The sequence below is a fragment of the Sapajus apella genome, unplaced genomic scaffold (genome assembly GCF_009761245.1).
Source record: "Sapajus apella isolate SASKATOON/1434 unplaced genomic scaffold, GSC_monkey_1.0 scaffold4, whole genome shotgun sequence".
Classification (NCBI taxonomy): domain Eukaryota; kingdom Metazoa; phylum Chordata; class Mammalia; order Primates; family Cebidae; genus Sapajus; species Sapajus apella.
The window spans coordinates 24,827,637-24,846,368 of record NW_022436944.1 but is presented as its reverse complement, the minus strand read 5'-3'; the positions used below and the strand labels follow the sequence as shown (position 1 = coordinate 24,846,368).

Here is an 18,732-nt window from a genome sequence, read left to right as displayed (position 1 = left end):
GTCACTACCAGAGGACTACTACCTGAAGAAATTCACAAAATAATTTTTTAACAAATAGAAAAAAAAAAAATTCAGAACCCCAGTAAGGAGTTTGTTTTTTGTTTTTTTGGGTTTTTTTTTTTTTTGAAACAGAGTCTCACTGTGTCACCCAGGCTGGAAAACAGTGGCCTGATCTCAGCTCACTGCAACCTCTGCCTCCCAGTTCAATCAATTCTCCTGCCTCAGCCTCCTGAATAGCTAGGATTACAGGAACCTGCCACCACGCCTTGGTAATTTTTTTGTATTTTTAGTAAAGACAGGGTTTCACCATGCTGGTCAGGCTGGTCTCATACTCCTGACCTCAGGTGATCCACTCCCCTTGGCTACTCAAAGTGCTAGGATTACAGGCGTGAACCACCACACCCAGCACCTAGTAAGCAGTTTTGAACAAACATAACATTGTATTATAGAAAAATAACCAGAAAGCTGACCATAATATGCTGAATTTTTCAATAACATCATTCTTGTTTTTTATGCTTTTCACTTAAACAGAAAAAAGGGGAAATGAAAATTAACTGTCTTTAAGAATAACAAAATATGTTAGAGAATATTACAAAATGGGAAAATAGTGTAAATAACAAAAGTTAAATATGAACAAATGTAATAGTTTATTAATAAATAGGATAAATTCTAACTACTTACCTCCAACAGTCTGTTGAAGGCTATTTCCAGTGTTAATATCCAAAAATGTCCCAGTTCCCATGGTTAATTTCACATCACCTGTCTGGAAGCAGCACTCTCCAAACATGGCTGATTGCTGGTCGGCAACCTACCAAAAATGTTCAAATGTAAAACCCACTGCCCTTAACAGTGGCCAATTTCATTATATCCCATCACTTACAGTACTCTCATTGACTATTCTTTTCTTTTTCCTTTTTCTTAAAAGAAAGAAAAAAAAAAATCCCAAAGAGAATGGCGGGGCAACAACCATAGAATAGGAATCTCCCTAGGATTAATACTTTTTGCTTTTATTTTTTGTTGTTGTTTTTCAGAGACAGGGTCTTGCACTGTCACCCAGGCTAGAGTGCAGTGGTGAGATCACAGCTCACCGCAACCTCAAACTTTCCTACCTCAGCCTCCCAAGTAGCTAGGACTACAAGGTAGCTAGGACGACAAGCCAGCTACATCACCACACCCAGCTAATTACGTTTTTGTTTTTTTTTTTTTTGAGACGGAGTTTTCCTCTGTCACCAGGCTGGAGTACAGTGGCATGATCTTGGCTCACTGTAACCTGCACCTCCCAGGTTCAAACAATTCTCCTGCCTCAGCCTCCTGAATAGCTGGGACTACAAGTGCATGCCATCACGCTCAGCTAATTTTTGTATTTTTAGTAGAAACAGCGTTTCACCATGTGGGCCAGAATGGTCTCGATCTCTTGACCTCATGATCCACCCGTCGCGACCTTCTAAAGTGCTGGGATTACAGGCGTGAGCCACTATGCCCAGCCAATTCTTTTACATTTTTTCTGTAGAGATAAGGTTTCACTATGTTACCCATGCTGGTCTCGAACTCCTGGCCTAAAGCAATCCTCCCAGGTTGGTCTCCCAGAATGTTGGGATTACAACCGTGAGCCACCACACACAGCCTGCCTCAGGAATTTTTAACACTTCATGACTTTCAAGTATCATATGAATAATCTTAGAAATGCAGGCAAGAATAAAAATGATACCCAAAAAGAAACTAAGATTGTTTTCATTTTCAACTTACATATGTTTCATTCATTAGTCAAATAACTAACCCTCACAAATGTATTTTATTAAGTGTGATAGGCACATGTTTTGATATAAACAGATATAAGTAAAAACCATCTATTTCCCAACCATACATTTTTGTTAAAATAAAAATTGTGGCATTTTGTTAACATAGTCAAATGTAGATACACACACAGCAACATTTTAAGGATCAAAACTCATCTAAAGGCCAGACCCGGTAGCTACACCTGTAACTCCAGCACTTTGGGAGACCTGAGGTCAGAAGTTTGAGACCAGCCTGGCCAACATGGTGAAATCCCATCTCTATGAAAAATACAAAAACTAGCCAGGCATGGTGGTGCACACCTGTAGTTCTAGCTACTCAGGAGGCTGAGGCAGGATAGTTGCTTGAACCAGGGTTGCAATGAGCCAAGATTGCCTCATTGCACTCCAGACTAGGAGACAAGAGTGAAACTCTGTCTCAGGAAAAAAAAAAACAAAAAACTCATCTAAAGAACCCTCTGTCACTAACTGGTAACTCTTCCAGCCATACCTTAATCTAACCCTGCACCTATGCCTAGATTAAATAAGACTGATCCTCTCCAAATGATAATGAATTTGTAACTTGGAAATTAAATTCCCTTTCTCTCAACTGCTCCACCAACTACTGTGGAGACTGTCCATCTTGAAACAGGTGGTCTAGACCTCCTGCTTACGCTGCAGCAGGAGATCAATGGCAATGTGAAAGGACTCTTAAAAATCAAAAACAGGTGGCTGGGCATGGTGGCTCAGGCCTGTAATCCAAGCACTTTGCAGGCCAAGGCAGGCGGATCACCTGAGGTCGGGAGTTCAAGACCAGCCTGACCAACATGGTGAAACCCTGTCTTAAAAAAAAAAAATCAAAAACAGGTTTGGCAGTGGCTCATGCCTATAGTCCTAGCACTTTGGGAAGCCAAGGTCAGTGGATGGCCCCAGTCCAGGAGTCTGAGTCCAGCCTGGGGAACACAGAAAAACCCTGTGTCTACCAAAAATACAAAAAATTAGCTAGGTGTCATGGCACACACCTGTGGTCCCAGCCACTTGGGAGGGTGGGGTAAAAGGATCACCTGAGCCCAGGAAGCTGAGGCTGCAATCAGCCATGATTATACCACTGCACTCCAGCCTGGGTGACAGAGTAAGATCCTGTCTCAAAAAAAAAAAAAAAAAAACACCAAAAATCAAAAATGGCAAATATTTCATTCTTCCACAAGCTTCTTTACTGGTAGATGCTGGCTAAGGATTTTATTAAATGTACCTACAACTTTCTCTGTTAGTTTAAGTTGCCCTAAAACTGTTTGCAATTACACTGTATCAAACAGAAAGCAAATATTGGCCCTGTCACTGTGTTTTGTCTCATAGTACCAAATGTTAACTGAATATTACTGAGAATTTGAAAATCTTTTAAAAAATTTAACAGTTTTCTAATAAACAACATACAGGCAAGTCAGAAAAGGTTATGAACTATTTCCATGATCGAATACAAGCTCAATGGTCCCTTTCCCAAAAATATAGAGGATACACTGGTCATATCCAGGAATCTTTAACTTAAAAAGAAAAAAAATACTTTAAGCTTACTCTGCTAAAGACTTTCTGTTTCTCTTAAAGTAATACATATTACTTTAGTTTATTCCATACAAAGGGAACCCCTCAAGTTTTCTACTTACCAAGGCAACTATTGGTATAGGCACACCAAATATCTCTTCATCCACTGATCCAAAATTGTGGCTTCAAATAAAATTCATTAAAAAGTTAGTTACAGTTCTAGAAATATTAGTTTTAAAACTGAGCAAATTGCTTTTTTGCATAAGCCCAAAAGTTATATAATGAACACATAAGTCCTTCAAACATATAATAAAATACTTTTCCCCACAAGACAAAATGAATTCAAGAAAGAACCACTGTGGTGGTTTCTATGTCTGATGTTTATTATTACCTTGTATCCCTCACAGGAGGTAGGAGAGAAAGTGGTATCGAAATTAGAGAGGTAATGATCCCACTCCAACACATCTGAGCATAAAAACATATCATCAGAATATACATATTTACATATCTCAAACCTCTAAACATATATCAAAACATCATGTTGTACACGATATATTCATCAATTAAAAATAAGCTAATTTAGAAAATCTAAATCTATCTATATTACACAAAAATGCATGATTCAAAAAGAAGAAAAAAATTTTACCTTATATGGGTCAAAAAGTCCAGTTGTACTAGCATTTGAAAAATCTGTGGCATATACAGAACCTAAATTTAATAGGAAATAATACATTCATTATCAGATAACATAAATCAACACCTATCCCTAGTGTATAATCCAGACCCTCAAAGTTCATTCCAAAATGTGTATTTTCAATGCAGTCTCCAAAAGCAATTTTCCACTCAGTCTTTATGAACGTTTATAGTTGTGCAAAAGCACTTACAGACATGTTGTCACTTTATGATCCCCCAGTTTAAAGATGACAAAGAGGCTTAAAGATGTGAATGTTACCCATAGTTATAACCACTAGCAAGATGGCAGATTTGTCACTGAACTCATCTTATCATCCTTGAAATTAAGACTGGTCCCCAGTCTTATGCTGAGGTTTCATCACAATTTATTTAAAAACCGTCCTCCTCTTATAACAAATCTAGAATAAGACTAGCTTTACTACAACATGTTGTTATTAGGGTACTAAAGAGCAGTACGAGCCGGGTAAGGTGGCTCACGCTTGTAATCCCAGCAGTTTAGGAGGCTGAGGCGGGTGGATCACTTGAGGCTGGGAGTTCGAGACCAGCCTGACCAACATGGAGAAACTTCATCTATACTAAAAATACAAAAATAGCTGGGTGTGGTAGTGCACGCCTGTAATCCCAGCTACTCAGGAGGCTGAGGCAGGAGAATTGCTTGAACCCGGGAGGCAGAGGTTGCGGTGAGCCGAGATTGTGCCATCGCACTCCAGCCTGAGCAAAAAGAGCAAAACTCCATCCCCAAAAAAAAAAAAAAAAAAAAAAAGAGCAGTACGTCTTGAGTATAGGAAGAAAAAAAAAAGGAGCTTCTGGCCATATGTGGTGGCTCACGCCTATAATCCCAGCACGCTGGGAGGCTGAGGCAGATGGATTGCTTGAGTCCAGGAGTTCAAGACAAGCCTGGGCAACAGGGCAAAACCCTGCCTCCACCAAAAATACAAAAAATTAGCCAGGTGTGGTGGCATACACCTATAGTCCCAGCCACTCAGGGGGCTGAAGCAGGAGGATCGCTTGGGCTCAGGAGGTCGAGTCTGCAGTGAGTCATGGGGTACAATTGTACTCCAGCCTGCTTGACAGAGCCAGAACCTAGTTCAGAAAAAAAAAAAAAAAAAAAGTAACTTCTACTTTTTTTGGGTAAATCATTTTTCTTGATCAAATTTCAGCTACTTAAAATAGATCTTCCAGGTTACCTTTACCTTTTGTGAGCTTATATAACAGCCAGGTATCAACAGTTCCAAAGCAGCAATTTTCTTCCTCAACTGCCTTTCGCACCTTGAAAACACAACAGCACAAAATCGATTTTAAAAGGCTAAATTGCTAAGTGCATGATTAAGTGCAGACCGGTGATACGATACAAACCCAGTTTTATAAAAATTAATATGTACACAGAAAAAAATTTCTAGAATATATTCCAAATTGTTATAAGCAATTATTATATAGGGCTTGAGATTTAGCGGTGGGGGGGGCAGGGGGGAGGAGAAAGGGAAGATTTTCATTTTCTATGTAATATTTCTGAAAGGCTTTAGTTTTACACCAAGCATGTGTTGGTTACTTTTGTATGTGTGTGTGTTTTTAAAGTTTATATATTTTTAGTTTAAACATATACTAGTCAGCCAGGTACAGTGGCTCATACCTGTAATCCCAGCACTTTGGGAGGACAAGGGCAAATCATCTAAGGTCAGAAGTTCGAGAACAGCCTGGCCAACATGGTGAAACGCCATATCTACTAAAAATGCAAAAATTAGCTGGGTATGGTGGTGCATGCTTTTAGTCCCTGCTACTCAGGAGGCTGAGCTAGAATAATCACTTGAACCCAGGAAGCAGTGGTTGCAGTGAGCCGAGATCGCGCCATTGCACTCCAGACTAGGTGACAGAGCCAGACTCTGTCTCAAAAAGCAAACAAAAAATAGCCCAAAGCTGGGATGGCATACTATGGCCCACAGGCCAAATCCAGCATACAGCAAATTAAAAATGGTTTTCAAAATTTTTAACGGTTAAAAAGACAAAAGGTGAGTATTTTGTGACACATGAAAATTATATGAAACTCTAATTTCAGTGTCCATAAATAAAGTCTTATTGGAACACAGCTATGCTCTTTTGTTTATGGTTTGCCTACAGCTGCTTTCATGGCAGAGTGGTGAAAAAAACCTCACGCCCCTCAAAGCCTAAAATATTACTATCAGGCCAATAGTTGGTGGAAGCATGGCAAGGGAAACAGAAGTGTCAATACCTCTTTAAACTGTAATAGCTAGTGGAGAAACTGAAATGTCTGTTAGGGTGTTATTAACATACTGAAAAACAATTTCTTGAAACAAATTTTATCACCTCTACAAATTTTATTTGTCCTTCAAGGTTAGCATTTCCTGGCTTTGTCCAAGCCTGGCCCACTCCCACACGCCTTCTAACTCAGTCTGTAGCATCCTACAGGTAGCTTCCATTTAGCCATTATCTCACATCATTACTGCTTCTCTCCTAGACCTTAGCTCTTTAAGGGCAGGGACAAGATTGCATTTATATTCATAACCCCAACACCTAGGAGGGTTCCCAGCATATAGCAGGTGTTCCAAAAAATACTAATAAGTAAATAACTGAAATAAAAAGAAAAACAAATGGAAACATTTAAAGATAACAGAAAAGATCAGCAAAATGAAAACAAATGACATGAGTTCCAAAAACAGAGGTCCTTTGTAAGTTATTTATAATACATATTTAAGATTCCATTCAAGAGTTATGCAACTTAAATATGGAATGCTTTAAAATAATATATTTCAAGCTCTTGTGAAATTTATAAATTTTTATTCTAAAATTTTTTCCAGATACAACTTTTTAATAGCCAAAAGTTAATCTGTATTTCAGTGAGTAGCACAATGCCTGACAGGTGGTAAACTCATCCATCTATTCAAAAAATATTTATGAGCCAGGGCCTCTGATAGGTGCTAGGCCCTAAGGAGGCTAGGGTGACACAGAGTAGACATCAAAGCTTCCTAAGGTAGGAGGACCAAGGTTTATCCCCCTCACACTGGCTAAGGACAGCAAATGGCTCTACCCTAACAGCAGGAGTAAACTAGAAGGACAGGCTCTCATGGGAACTACAAATCAGATTTGAATCATCTCAATTACTAAGTTGGATTGAGATAATCCTATTATCTGGAAGAATGAAAGAAACAGACATAAATCATATCTAGAGCGAGACAGCATTATGTTAAGGCTCTCTAATTCTACACACAATTTTGTAAATATAATGTCAAGGTTGCATATACATACATATATATAAATAAGTAACCAGGCATATGAAGAATTAACATTGAAGAAAAACAAAAACAAGAAAAAGAGATACTACATGGGAGCTACAGATGTTGGAATTCACAGTCATGGCCTTTAAAATAAACATGCTAATTATATGGAAAAAAAGATAAATTATAGAACTAAAAAATAAAGAACTTGATGGGTTTTAACAGCACATTAGAAACAATTAAAGAGTGAATAATATATTTGGAAGATAGATTAGAAGAAAATATCCAGAATGAAGCACAGAGAGACAAAAGGTTGGAAAATATGTAACATAAGGGTTAGATATAAAGGGGATTTAGTGAGAAGGTCTAAAGTTAAAAATGTACAAGAGGGGACTCCAATTTCCCACCTGATAGGTAAAAAGCTTGGAAGTCATTACTTCTATCCTTGCAAAAAAAAAAAAAAAATTAAGCAAACTGAAAATCAACAACTCTCCTCAGGTCCATAGAGAGTGGAGCTCATAGGGCAAATGGCCCATATTTGGGCTTTGAGAAAAAAAGAAGATATGGAGAATGGAGCAGAAATTACATTTAAAGAAATAACAGCTGAGAATTTGCCAAAATCAACAAAAGACAGCAAGCAACAAATTCAAAAAGCCCTACAAACCCCAAGCAGCTTACATAAAACACACCAAACCTAGATAATAAGCGCAGAAAATGTGTTTGATAAATTCAACACTCACTCATAATAAAAAGTGTCAGCAAACTTAGGAAAGAAAGAGAACTTCCTTAATTTGCTGAAGGACAAAGGATAGTCCCCCAAAACCAGATTCATACTAAGTAAAGAAATGTTGAAAGCCTTGAGTCCAAGATCAGGAACAAGAAAAAGAATTAATGATCACTCCTTCTAACCAATATATCCTGGAGGTCCTTATCAATGAAAAAGAAAGTGTTAGACCAGTAGAAAAAAATCTAGTCATTTGCAAAAGACATACTGCATACACAGAAACATCCCTTGCAAAAAAAAAAAGCTATTAGATAAGTTACTAGAATAACTAAGTGAATTCAGTACTATTACTGGATTAAAGGTTAATTCATAAAAAGCAACCATATTTCAAAAGGACACATATAGCATTCAAGGTTGATAAACTGAACTGCTTTAACAACTTTTTTTTTTTCCCAGAAAACATACGAGAGTTAAAAGGCAAAGGTCAACTGGAGAAAATACTTCCAACACACACAAAACAAAAAGTCAATCCAGAATTGTGAAAAATATGCAATACGAGGAAAACAACACAACTTAAAAATGTACAAGAGGAGACTCCAATTTCCTGTCTGATGTGTATACATCTTGGAAGTCATTACGTCTATCCTCACAAGAAAAAAGTTGAGTAAGCTGAAAATCAACAACTTTCCTTAGATCCATCAGAGAGCTAAGTCACAAGACAAATAGTCACACTGAAAATTGGAAAGGCAGCTAGATACAGAGAATAACAGCTTACCAGGAGCAAAAGCCACTGCTAGAGTTTGGTAGGAACACACAGAGTAATTGATTATATGCTAGAGACTAAACTGTGGACTAACTTGTGAGATAAAAACTCCTAAAGGTCCAGCCTTAGGGGAACACAGCATTTTTGTGCATTGACCTCCCGAAGCCCCAACAGGACCACGGCTCGAATATCAGGGGAGAAGCACAGGAAGCAACTATGCTTCTGGCAGGGAAAAGTAACTACTGCAACATAAGCCTAGGGTACTCTGTATTCCTTAATAGTGGCCTGCAATCAAGGAAAATTATTTTGTCAGGGCCTAAGCAACTTGGGTTTTGCCAGAGCCTAACTGAAGTAGGGGAAGGGCTATGACCAATTCCAGCCCCCTCTAATTTTCTTATGCCACACAGAAAGGTAAAAAGCACTTGTGATGGTCACTGCCCAAAGACACAGGCTTGGTAAATTACTGAGACCTAGTCATAAGATCAGAGACTGCTTCCCTTCCCCACAAACTTCACCACTACATCAGCAGGGCTCCTGAATTATGATCAGGGATTTCAGCTGGAAGAACTACAAGCCTCAGGTTCTAGTTAAGAAGTCTCTAGGGAAATCCAAAGATGACATGAAAGATAAAAACAAGGACACTAGAAGACAGTTTAGCCTCTGACATTGTAGCTAAAAGCAGTAAATACAGCATAACTCCTAGCCAGATAAATATAAAACCTCACACTAAAAGCTTACTTACCTCAGTTACTTTTACACAGCACATCATGTTTAGCTTTCAAAAAAAAAAATCAAAAGGCAAGCTAAAAGGCAAGAAAAACACAGTCTGAAGGGACAAAGCTACCATAAGAACCAGGCTCAGATACAGCAGAGACTTTGGAACTATCAGACAAGGAATTTAAAATATCTAAATTTAAATTCTAAGGGTTCTAATGAAAAAAGTAGATAACATGCAAGAACAGATGAGAAATGTAAGCACAGAGATGGAAACTCTAAGACAGAAAAAGGAAATAATAGAAACCAAAAATACTGTTAACAGAAACAAAAAAGCCTTTGATGGGCTCATCAGCAGACTAGACATAGCAAAGACATAATCTTGAAAATATGTCAATAGAAACTTCCTAAACTAAAAAGCCAAAAAAATAAAAAAAGAATATATAAGAAATGTAGGACAATTATAAGAAGTTTAACATATGCATAATGAGAATATAAGAAGAAGAAACAAAAAAATAAACAGAAGAAATATTTTAAGTAAAAATAACTCACAATTTTCCGGAATTAATGACAGACATCAAACCACAGATCTAGGAAGTTCAGAGAACACCAAGCAGAATAAATATAAAAAAAATCTGCACCTAGACATATCACATTCAAAGTGCAGAAAACTAACAACAAAGGGAAAATCTTTTTAAAAGGCAAAGGAAGAAAATACTTTGCAAAGGAAAACTTAAACTATAATTGACAAGTTGCTGGAGGCTTAGTGTGGACAAGGTTGACCAGAGAGGATATTTAGGGCAGTGAAACTACTGTGTATGACAATGCAATAATGGATACATGTCATTTTATATTTGTGAAGATCCATAGAATGTAAAACACAGTGAACCCTAATGTAAACTATAAACTATTAGTTAATAAGAATGTATCAATATTGGTTCATCAATTGTAACAAATGTACTGCACTAATGCAAGATGCTAATAAGAGGAGAAACTGGATGTAGTGGGCATGAGCGGGTATACAGCAACTCCATTTTTCACTCAATTTTTTTGTAAATCTAAAACTGATACCAAATAAAGTCTACACATTCAAAAAATTTTAAATGGGGCCAGGTGCAGTGGCTCATACCTATAGACCGGCAGTTTGGGAGGCCAATGTGGGATTATCACTTAAGCTCAAGAGTTTGAGGCCAGCAAGGGGAACACAGCGACACTCTGTCTCTATTAAAAGTGAAAAAATTTGGCTGGGCATGGTGTCTCACGCCCGTAATCCCAGTACTTTGGGAGGCTGAGGCAGGCGTATCACTTGAAGTAGAAAGTTTTGGATCAGCCTGGCCAATGTGGTGAAACCCCATCTCTACTAAAAACACAAAAATTAGCCAGGCGTGGTGGTGCACACCTATAATCCCAACTACTTGAGAGGCTGAGGCAGGAGAATCACTTGAACCCAGGAAGCAGAGGTTACAGTGAGCCAAGATCACACCAATGTACTCCAACCTGGGTGACAGAGTGAGACTCCATGTCAATCAATAAAATAAATAAAAGTGAAAAAATTAGCCGGGCATTGTGGCACAAACCTGTAGTCCCAGTTAGTCAGGAGGCTGGGGCAGGAAGCTCACTTGAGCCCATGAGTTTGAAGCTATAGTGAGTTCAATCATGCCACTGCATCCCAGCCTGGGTGACAGACCAAGAATCTGTCACAAAACAAAATTTTTTTTTTTTCTTTTTTTGAGATGGAGTTTTGCTCTTGTTACCCAGGCTGGAGTGCAATGGTGCAATCTCGGCTCACCGCAACCTCCGCCTCCTGGGTTCAAGCAATTCTCCTGCCTCAGCCTCCTGAGTGGCTGGGACTACAGGCATGCGCCACCATGCCCAGCTAATTTTTGTATTTTTAGTGGAGACGGGGTTTCACCATGTTGACCAGGATGGTCTCGACCTCTTGACCTCGTGATCCACCCGCCTTGGCCTCCCAAAGTGCTGGGATTATAGGCGTGAGCCACCGCACCCGGTCTAAAACAAAAATTTTTTTAACGGCAAAAGATCTGAACAGACACTTCACCAAAGATATACTGATGGTAAATAAGCAAATGAAAATATGTTCTGTATCTCATGTCATTAAGGAACTGTAAACAATGAGTATTACTACATACCTATTAAAACACAAGATACTACTACACACCTGTTAGAATGGCTAAAATACAAAGATACCACTACACATCTATTAGAATGGCTAAAATGGTTGCCCAAATTTGACAACATCAAATGCTGATGAGGATATGGAACAAGAGAAACTCTCCACTGTTGGAAATGCAAAATGATATAGCTACTTTGGAGGATAGTAGATAGTTTCCTACAAAACTAAATGCAGTCTTATCACATGATCCAACAATCATACACCTATTTACACAAATGAATTGAAGATTTATGCTCAAATAAAAACCTGCACACAAAAGTGTATAGCAGTTTTATTTATAATTGCCAAAAACTGGAAGCAACCAAGATGTTTTTCAACAGGTAACTGAAGAGACTGGGCACAGTGGCTCAGGCTTGTAATCCCAGCACTTTGGGAGGCCAAGGCAGGCAGATCACTTAAGGTCAGGAGCTTGAGACCAGCCTGGCCGATATGATGAAACCCATCTCGACTAAAAATACAAAAATGAGCTGGGCATAGTGGTAGGCACCTGTAATCTCAGCTACTTGAGAGACTGAAGCAGGAAAATCGCTTGAACCTGGGAGGTGGAAGTCGCAGTGAGCCAAGATCATGCCACTGCACTCCAGCTTGGGTGACAGAATGAGACCCCATCTCAAAAAAAAAAAAAAAAGAAATAGGTGATTGGATAAACAAACTGTGGCACATTCCGATAATGGAGTATTATTAGGTGATAAAATGAGCAATCAGGGCACAAAAATACATGAAGAAACCTTAAATGCATATTGCTAAGTGAAAGAAGCCAGTCTATAAAGTCTACATACTATATGATTAAAACCATATGATATTCTGGAAAATACAAAACTACAGAGACAATAAAAATATCAGTGTTCACAGGAACAAGGAGAGAGATTTAAAAAAAAAAAAAAATCAGTGTTACCCTGGGTTCAGAAAGAGATGTGAGTTAAGTGAAGCAAAGTTTTCAGGGCAGTGAAACTGTGATGTATCATAGTACTATAATAGTAGATACATTACATTAATAACAATGTTTCCATATTTGTTCATTAATTGCAATAAATGTACCACCTTAATAGCAAGATGCTAATAACTGCAGAAACTGTTGGGAAGCAAGAGTATATGGAAACTACCTATATTTACAGTTGAATGTTTCTGTAAACCAAAAACTACTCTAAAATTCAAGTGTATTAAGTTTTTAGAAAACAAAGGACTGAGGTACTACACAAAAGAATATACAAGTGGTCAGTAAATATGTGAAAATATATCAACTTTGTTAGTAAATAAAGTAATACAAATTAAGGCCATAATGAAACTGAGAAGTGTGAGTTTTCCTATACTGTTCCTTTTTCAAGATTGTTTTGCTAATCTGGGTTCCTCAAATTTCTATGTGAATTTTAAAATCAGCTTGTCTGCTACCAAAAAAAAAAAAGTAGCAGAAATTTTGGTAGAAATTGTGTTCTATCTGTAGATAAATTTGAAAAATACTACAATCTTCACAGTATTAAATATTCCAATCCATGTATATAGAATGTCTTTCCATTTACTTAGGCCTTCACTAACTGCATTCAACAATGTCTTGTACTTTTCAGAGTATATGTTTTGTAATTAAGTTTATTCATACATATTTTATTATTTCTGATGTTTTTGTAAATGAAATTGTTTTATTTTTACCTTTTTTCTGAGAGATGGTGTCTCACTCTGTCACCCAGGCTAGGGTGTAAAGGTGTGATCTCAGCTCACTGCAATCTCTGCCTCCCAGGTTCAAGTGATTCTCCTGCCTCAGCCTCTCACGTAGCTGGGATTACAGAAGTCCACCACCATGCCTGGCCATTTTTATATTTTTAGTAGCAACGGGGTTTCACCATGTTGGCCAGGTTGGTCTTGAACTCTTGACCTCAGGTGATCCACCTGCCTTGGCCTCCCAAAGTGCTAGGATTACAGGCGTGAGCCGTTGCTTCCCGCTGAAATTATTTTCTTAATTTCATTTTTGAATTGTTAATTGCTAGTATATAGAAACAAGATTAATTTTTAGCTGTGTGAGGTAGCTCACACCTATAATCCCAGTACTTTGGGAGGCTGTGGTGGGAGGATTACTTGAGCTCAGAAGTTCAAAACTAACTAGAACAAAATAGTGAGACTTTGTTTCTATAAAAAATTTAAAAATTAACTGGGTACAGGCACAGTGACTCACACCTGTAATCCCAGCACTTTGGGAGGTCAAGATGGATGGATGAGTTAAGGTCAGGAGATCGAGACCAGCCTGGCCAACGTGATGAAACCCCATTTCTACTAAAAATACAAAAGTCAGCTGGGCGTTGTGGTGCACACCTGTAGTCCCAGCTATGTGGGAGGCTGAGGCAGGAGAACTGCTTGAGCCTGGGAGGCGGAGGCTGCAGTGAGCCCAGATCGTGCCACCACACTCCCACCTGGATGACAGAGTAAGACTCCATCTCAAAAAAACAAAAACAAAAATTAACTGGGCATGGCGGTATGCACCTGAAGTCTCAGCTACTCAGGAGGCTGAAGTAAGAGGATCTCTTTAGCCTGGAGGTTGAAGCTACAGTGAGCCGCAATCATGCTCCTGCAGTCAAACCTGGGTGACAGACTCTGTCTCAAAAAAAATTTTTTGTATATTGATCTTGTGCCCTCCAACCTCACTAAACTCATTTATAATATCAGTGCTAATTTTTTTTAGGAAATTCCTTAGGATTTTCAATATACAAGATCATGTCATCTGCATCATAGACATAGTTTTACTCCTTCCTTTTCAATTTGGTTGTCTTTTATTACATTGTCTTGCTCAACTGGCCTGGCATAGAACCTCTCCTACAATGTTAATTAGAAGTGATGAGAGTGGACATCCTTGTCTTGTTCCTGAACTTAGGGAAAAAAACATTCAGTCTTTCACCATTAAGTATGGTGTCAGCTGTGGGTTTTTCACAGATCAGGCTGAAGGAGTTTCCCTCTATTCCTAGTTTACTGAGCGTTTTATCATGAAGATGTGCTAGATATTGTCAAATGCTTTTTCTGTATCTACTGACATGATTATGTGTTTTTTTTGTTCTTTATTCTATTAATATGGCATATTATTTTCTATTTTTTTACATTTACCGGTTTTTATAAAAGATCCATATTAATTGATTTTTGAATGCTAAACCAATCCTGTATTCTAGGGATAAATTGCCACTTAGTCATGATATGTAAGATATATAATCCGTTCTATATGTTGCTGGATTTGACTTGCTAATCTTTTGTTAAAGAGAGAGAGAGAGAGAGAGAGAGAGAGAGAGAGAGTGTGTGTGTGTGTTTTCCAGAGACAGGGTCTTGCTCTGTCATCCACGCTGGAGTGCAGTGGTGGTGTGATCCCAAATCATTGCTGTCTCAAACTCCTGGGCTCAAAGAATCCTGCCACCGAGTCTCCCAAGTAGTCTCCTAGGACTACAGGTATGTACCACTGCCCAGCTAATTTTTTAATTTTTAATTTTTTTGGAGAGACAGTGTCTTGCTATATTGCCCAGGCTGGTCTCAAACTCCTAAGCTCAAGCAATCCTTTTGCCTTAGCCTCCCAAAATGCTGGGATTATAGGCATGAGCCACCATATCCAGACTTGTTGACAATTTTTATGTCTGTATTCATAAGAAATATTGATGTACAGGTTTTTTTTTTTTATTGTGATGTCTTTGATTTGGTTATCAGGGTAACACTGGCCTAAAAGAATGAGCTGGGAAGTACTTCTCACTCCAATAATGGAAGTATAATCCATTATTGAAAGTGGGTATTAAAGTCTCTAACTATTACTATTCAATTGTCTATTTTCAGCTAATTTTCTATTTTTTGGAAGAATTTATGAAAGGATTGTGCTAATTCTTCTTTAAACTTTTGGCAGAATTAACTAGTATAGCCATCTAGCTCTGGGCTTTTCTATGTGGGAATTTATTATTATTATTATTATTATTATTATTTTTGGAGACGGAGTTTCGCTCGTTACCCAGGCTGGAGTGCAATGGCGCGATCTCGGCTCACTGCAACCTCCGCCTCCTGGGTTCAAGCAATTCTCCTGCCTCAGCCTCACGAGTAGCTGGGATTACAGGCACGCACCACCATGCCCAGCTAATGTTTTGTAGTTTTAGTAGAGATGGGGTTTCACCACGTTGACCAGGATGGTCTCGATCTCTTGACCTCGTGATCCACCCGCCTCGGCCTCCCAAAGTGCTGGGATTACAGGCTTGAGCCATCGTGCCTGGCCGGAATTTATTATTTATTAATTCAATTTCTTTACTGGTTATAGATTTATTCAGATTATTTCTTCTTTTATTTCCAGTATTTGTATATTTCTAGGAAATTTTTCATTTTATCTTGGCTATCTAATTTGTTGGTATGAACTTAATGCTTTTTATTTCTGTGAGGTCAGTATTAACATCCCCTTTCATTCATAATTTTAATTATCTGGGTCTTCTCTCTTGTTTTTGCCAGTCTAGCTAATCTTTTCAAAGAATCAATTTTTGGTTTTATTGATTTTCTTCATCGTTTTTCTATTCTCTATTTCATTAATTTTGCTCTAATTCAATTATTTCTTTCCTTCTGCTAGTTTTTGGTTTAGTTTGCTCATCTTCTTCTGTGTCGTAAGGTAGAATGGTAGATTATTGACTTGACATTTTTCATCTTTTTAAATATACTCTTCTACGTGTAATATAGTCTTGCTATAAATTTCCTTCTAAGTAGATTTTTTATCTGTATCTAGTAAGTTTTGGTAAGTTGTGTCTTCATTTTCATTTATCATGAAGTATTTCCTAATTTCTCTTATGATTTCTTCTAGGACCCATTGGTTATTTTTAAATGTGTTTTTAAATTTTCATATATTTCTTAACTTCCCAAGTTGTTTCTGTTTCTTTTACTTCAAAGCCTTTATGGTCAGATGGCGTACTTTGTATGATTTCAATCCCTTTAAATTTATTGAGGCTTGAAGTATGACCTAGCCTATGATCTATCCTGGAGAAAGTTCCATGTACACTTCAGAAGAATGTATATTCTGTTCTTGGGTGGAGTTTTCTATAAATGTTTGTTAGGTCTATTTAGTTGCTACTGTCAATCAAATTTTCTGTTTCCTTGTGAATCTTCTGTTTAGTTATTCTAGTCATTATTGAAAGTCAAGTACTAAAGTCTCACTTTCAATAATGCTCCACTATCTATTTTTCCCTTTAATTTTGTCTATTTTTGCTTCATATATTGTGGACCTCTGTTATTAGGTGTTTATAACTGTTAAATATTTATGATGAATTGACCATCTTATTATTATAAAATTCCCTTTTTATCTTTAGTAACATGTTTTTGTTTTAAAGTCTATACTGCCTGATGTCAATATAACCACTCCAGCTTCTTACAATGACTGTTTACATGATATATGCTTTCCACTCACTTACTTTTAAACTTTGTATTTTTTAAATCTAAAGTGTGCCCATATAGATAACATATGGTTGGATCTTGTTTTATTATCCAGTCTAAAATCACACTCAGATACTATTACTTACCAACTAGGATGGCTAAAATGTAAAGGACTAATGTCAATTATGATAGTAAATGGAATAAAAAGTCCTCTGATCACATACTGATATCAAGTGTGTAAATTGTTATGACCACTTTGCAAAAGTGTTTTGACATTATCCACTAAAGATAAAGATACATAGCTGGGCGCATGGCTCATACCTGTAATCCCAGCACTTTGGGATCCAGAGGCAGGGAGATCACGAGGTCAGGAGCTCGAGACCAGCCTGACCAACGTGGTGAAACCCCATCTCTGCTAAAAGTACAAAATTACAAGATGTAGTGGTGTCCACCTGTAATCCCAGCCACTCAGGAGGCTGAAGCAGGAGAATCGCTTGAACCCAGGAGGTGGAAGTTGCTGTGAGCTGAGATCACGCCCCTGCATTGCAGCCTGGGTGACAGAGCGAGACACTGTCTCAAAAAAGATGAAGAGATATATATATATACACATTCATGCCTGAAAAATTCCATTCCTATGTATAGACATAGCAATTACATGTACACCAAGAGTTGCATTATTCATAACAGCCAAAAACCGGAAATAATCCAAATGTACATGAACAGAATAGACAATAAACTGTGGTAAAATCATATACTGAACAACAAATATCAATGAAAATATAAGCAAATTAATTTACACACAACATTGGTACATGTCAAAAACATAATGTTGAGCAAAAGGAGTCTCATACAAAGGAATTCCATTGATATAAATCAAAGATATGGCAGGTGTGGTGGCTCACACCTATAATCCCAGCACTTTGGGAGGCCAAGGTGGGCAGATCATGCGGTAAAGAGATCGAGACATCCTGGCCAATATGGTGAAACCCCATCTCTACTAAAAATATAAAAATTAGCTGGGCATGGTGATGTGCACCTGTAGTCCCAGCTACTTGGGAGGCTGAGGCAGGAGAATCACTTGAACCCAGGAGGTGGAGGCTGCAGTGAGCCAAGATCACACCACTGCACTCCAGCCTGGCAACAGAGCGAGATACCACCTAAAAAAAAAAAAAAAAAAGAAAAGAAAACAACCCACAAAGATATTGAAACAAAACTAAAGTAGGGTGCTGAGGAATAAATACATAAATTGTAAAAAAAGAAAGAAAATGTGATATACAGTATCATAGTGTTCTAGTTCTTGATTCAGCTGGTGTTACAAAGATGTTTGTTCCATGGTATCTGACTGGTACTTTTTCTTTTTATTCACCTTTCTAGATGTATTACGACACAATAAAAAGGTCTCTTTTTTAAAAAAAAAGAAAAAGAAAAAGAAAAACAGGGTGGGCACGGTGGCTCATGCCTGTAATTCCAACACTTTGGGAAGCCAAGGCAGGTGGATCACCTGAGATCAGGAGTTCAAGACCAGCCTGATCTATATGATGAAACCTTTCTCTACTAAAAATATTAGCTGGGTGTGGTGGCATGTGCCTATAATCCCAGCTACTTGGGAGGCTGAGACAGGAGAATCGCTTGAACCTAGGAGGTGGAGGTTGCAGTGAGCCGAGATCATGCCACTGCACTCCAGCCTGGGAAACAGAGAGCGAGACTCCATCTCAAAAAAAAAAAAAAAAAAAAAAAAAAAAACAAAA

General features: G+C 38.0%; 1 protein-coding gene across 4 annotated transcripts in view; it reads right to left on the bottom strand.

Annotated features, from left to right (window-relative positions):
- Window positions 1-18,732, bottom strand: part of GK5 (glycerol kinase 5) — a 65,481-nt gene that overhangs the window by 18,506 nt on the left and 28,243 nt on the right. For all 4 annotated transcript variants that reach the window (XM_032264549.1, XM_032264575.1, XM_032264567.1 and 1 more), the window contains 5 exons: window positions 5,198-5,273; window positions 3,958-4,019; window positions 3,703-3,776; window positions 3,434-3,494; window positions 682-808 (listed from right to left, as the gene is read on the bottom strand). In XM_032264549.1, the coding sequence (XP_032120440.1) occupies window positions 682-808; window positions 3,434-3,494; window positions 3,703-3,776; window positions 3,958-4,019; window positions 5,198-5,273 (400 nt within the window). The remainder of the gene's footprint in view (window positions 1-681; window positions 809-3,433; window positions 3,495-3,702; window positions 3,777-3,957; window positions 4,020-5,197; window positions 5,274-18,732) is intronic.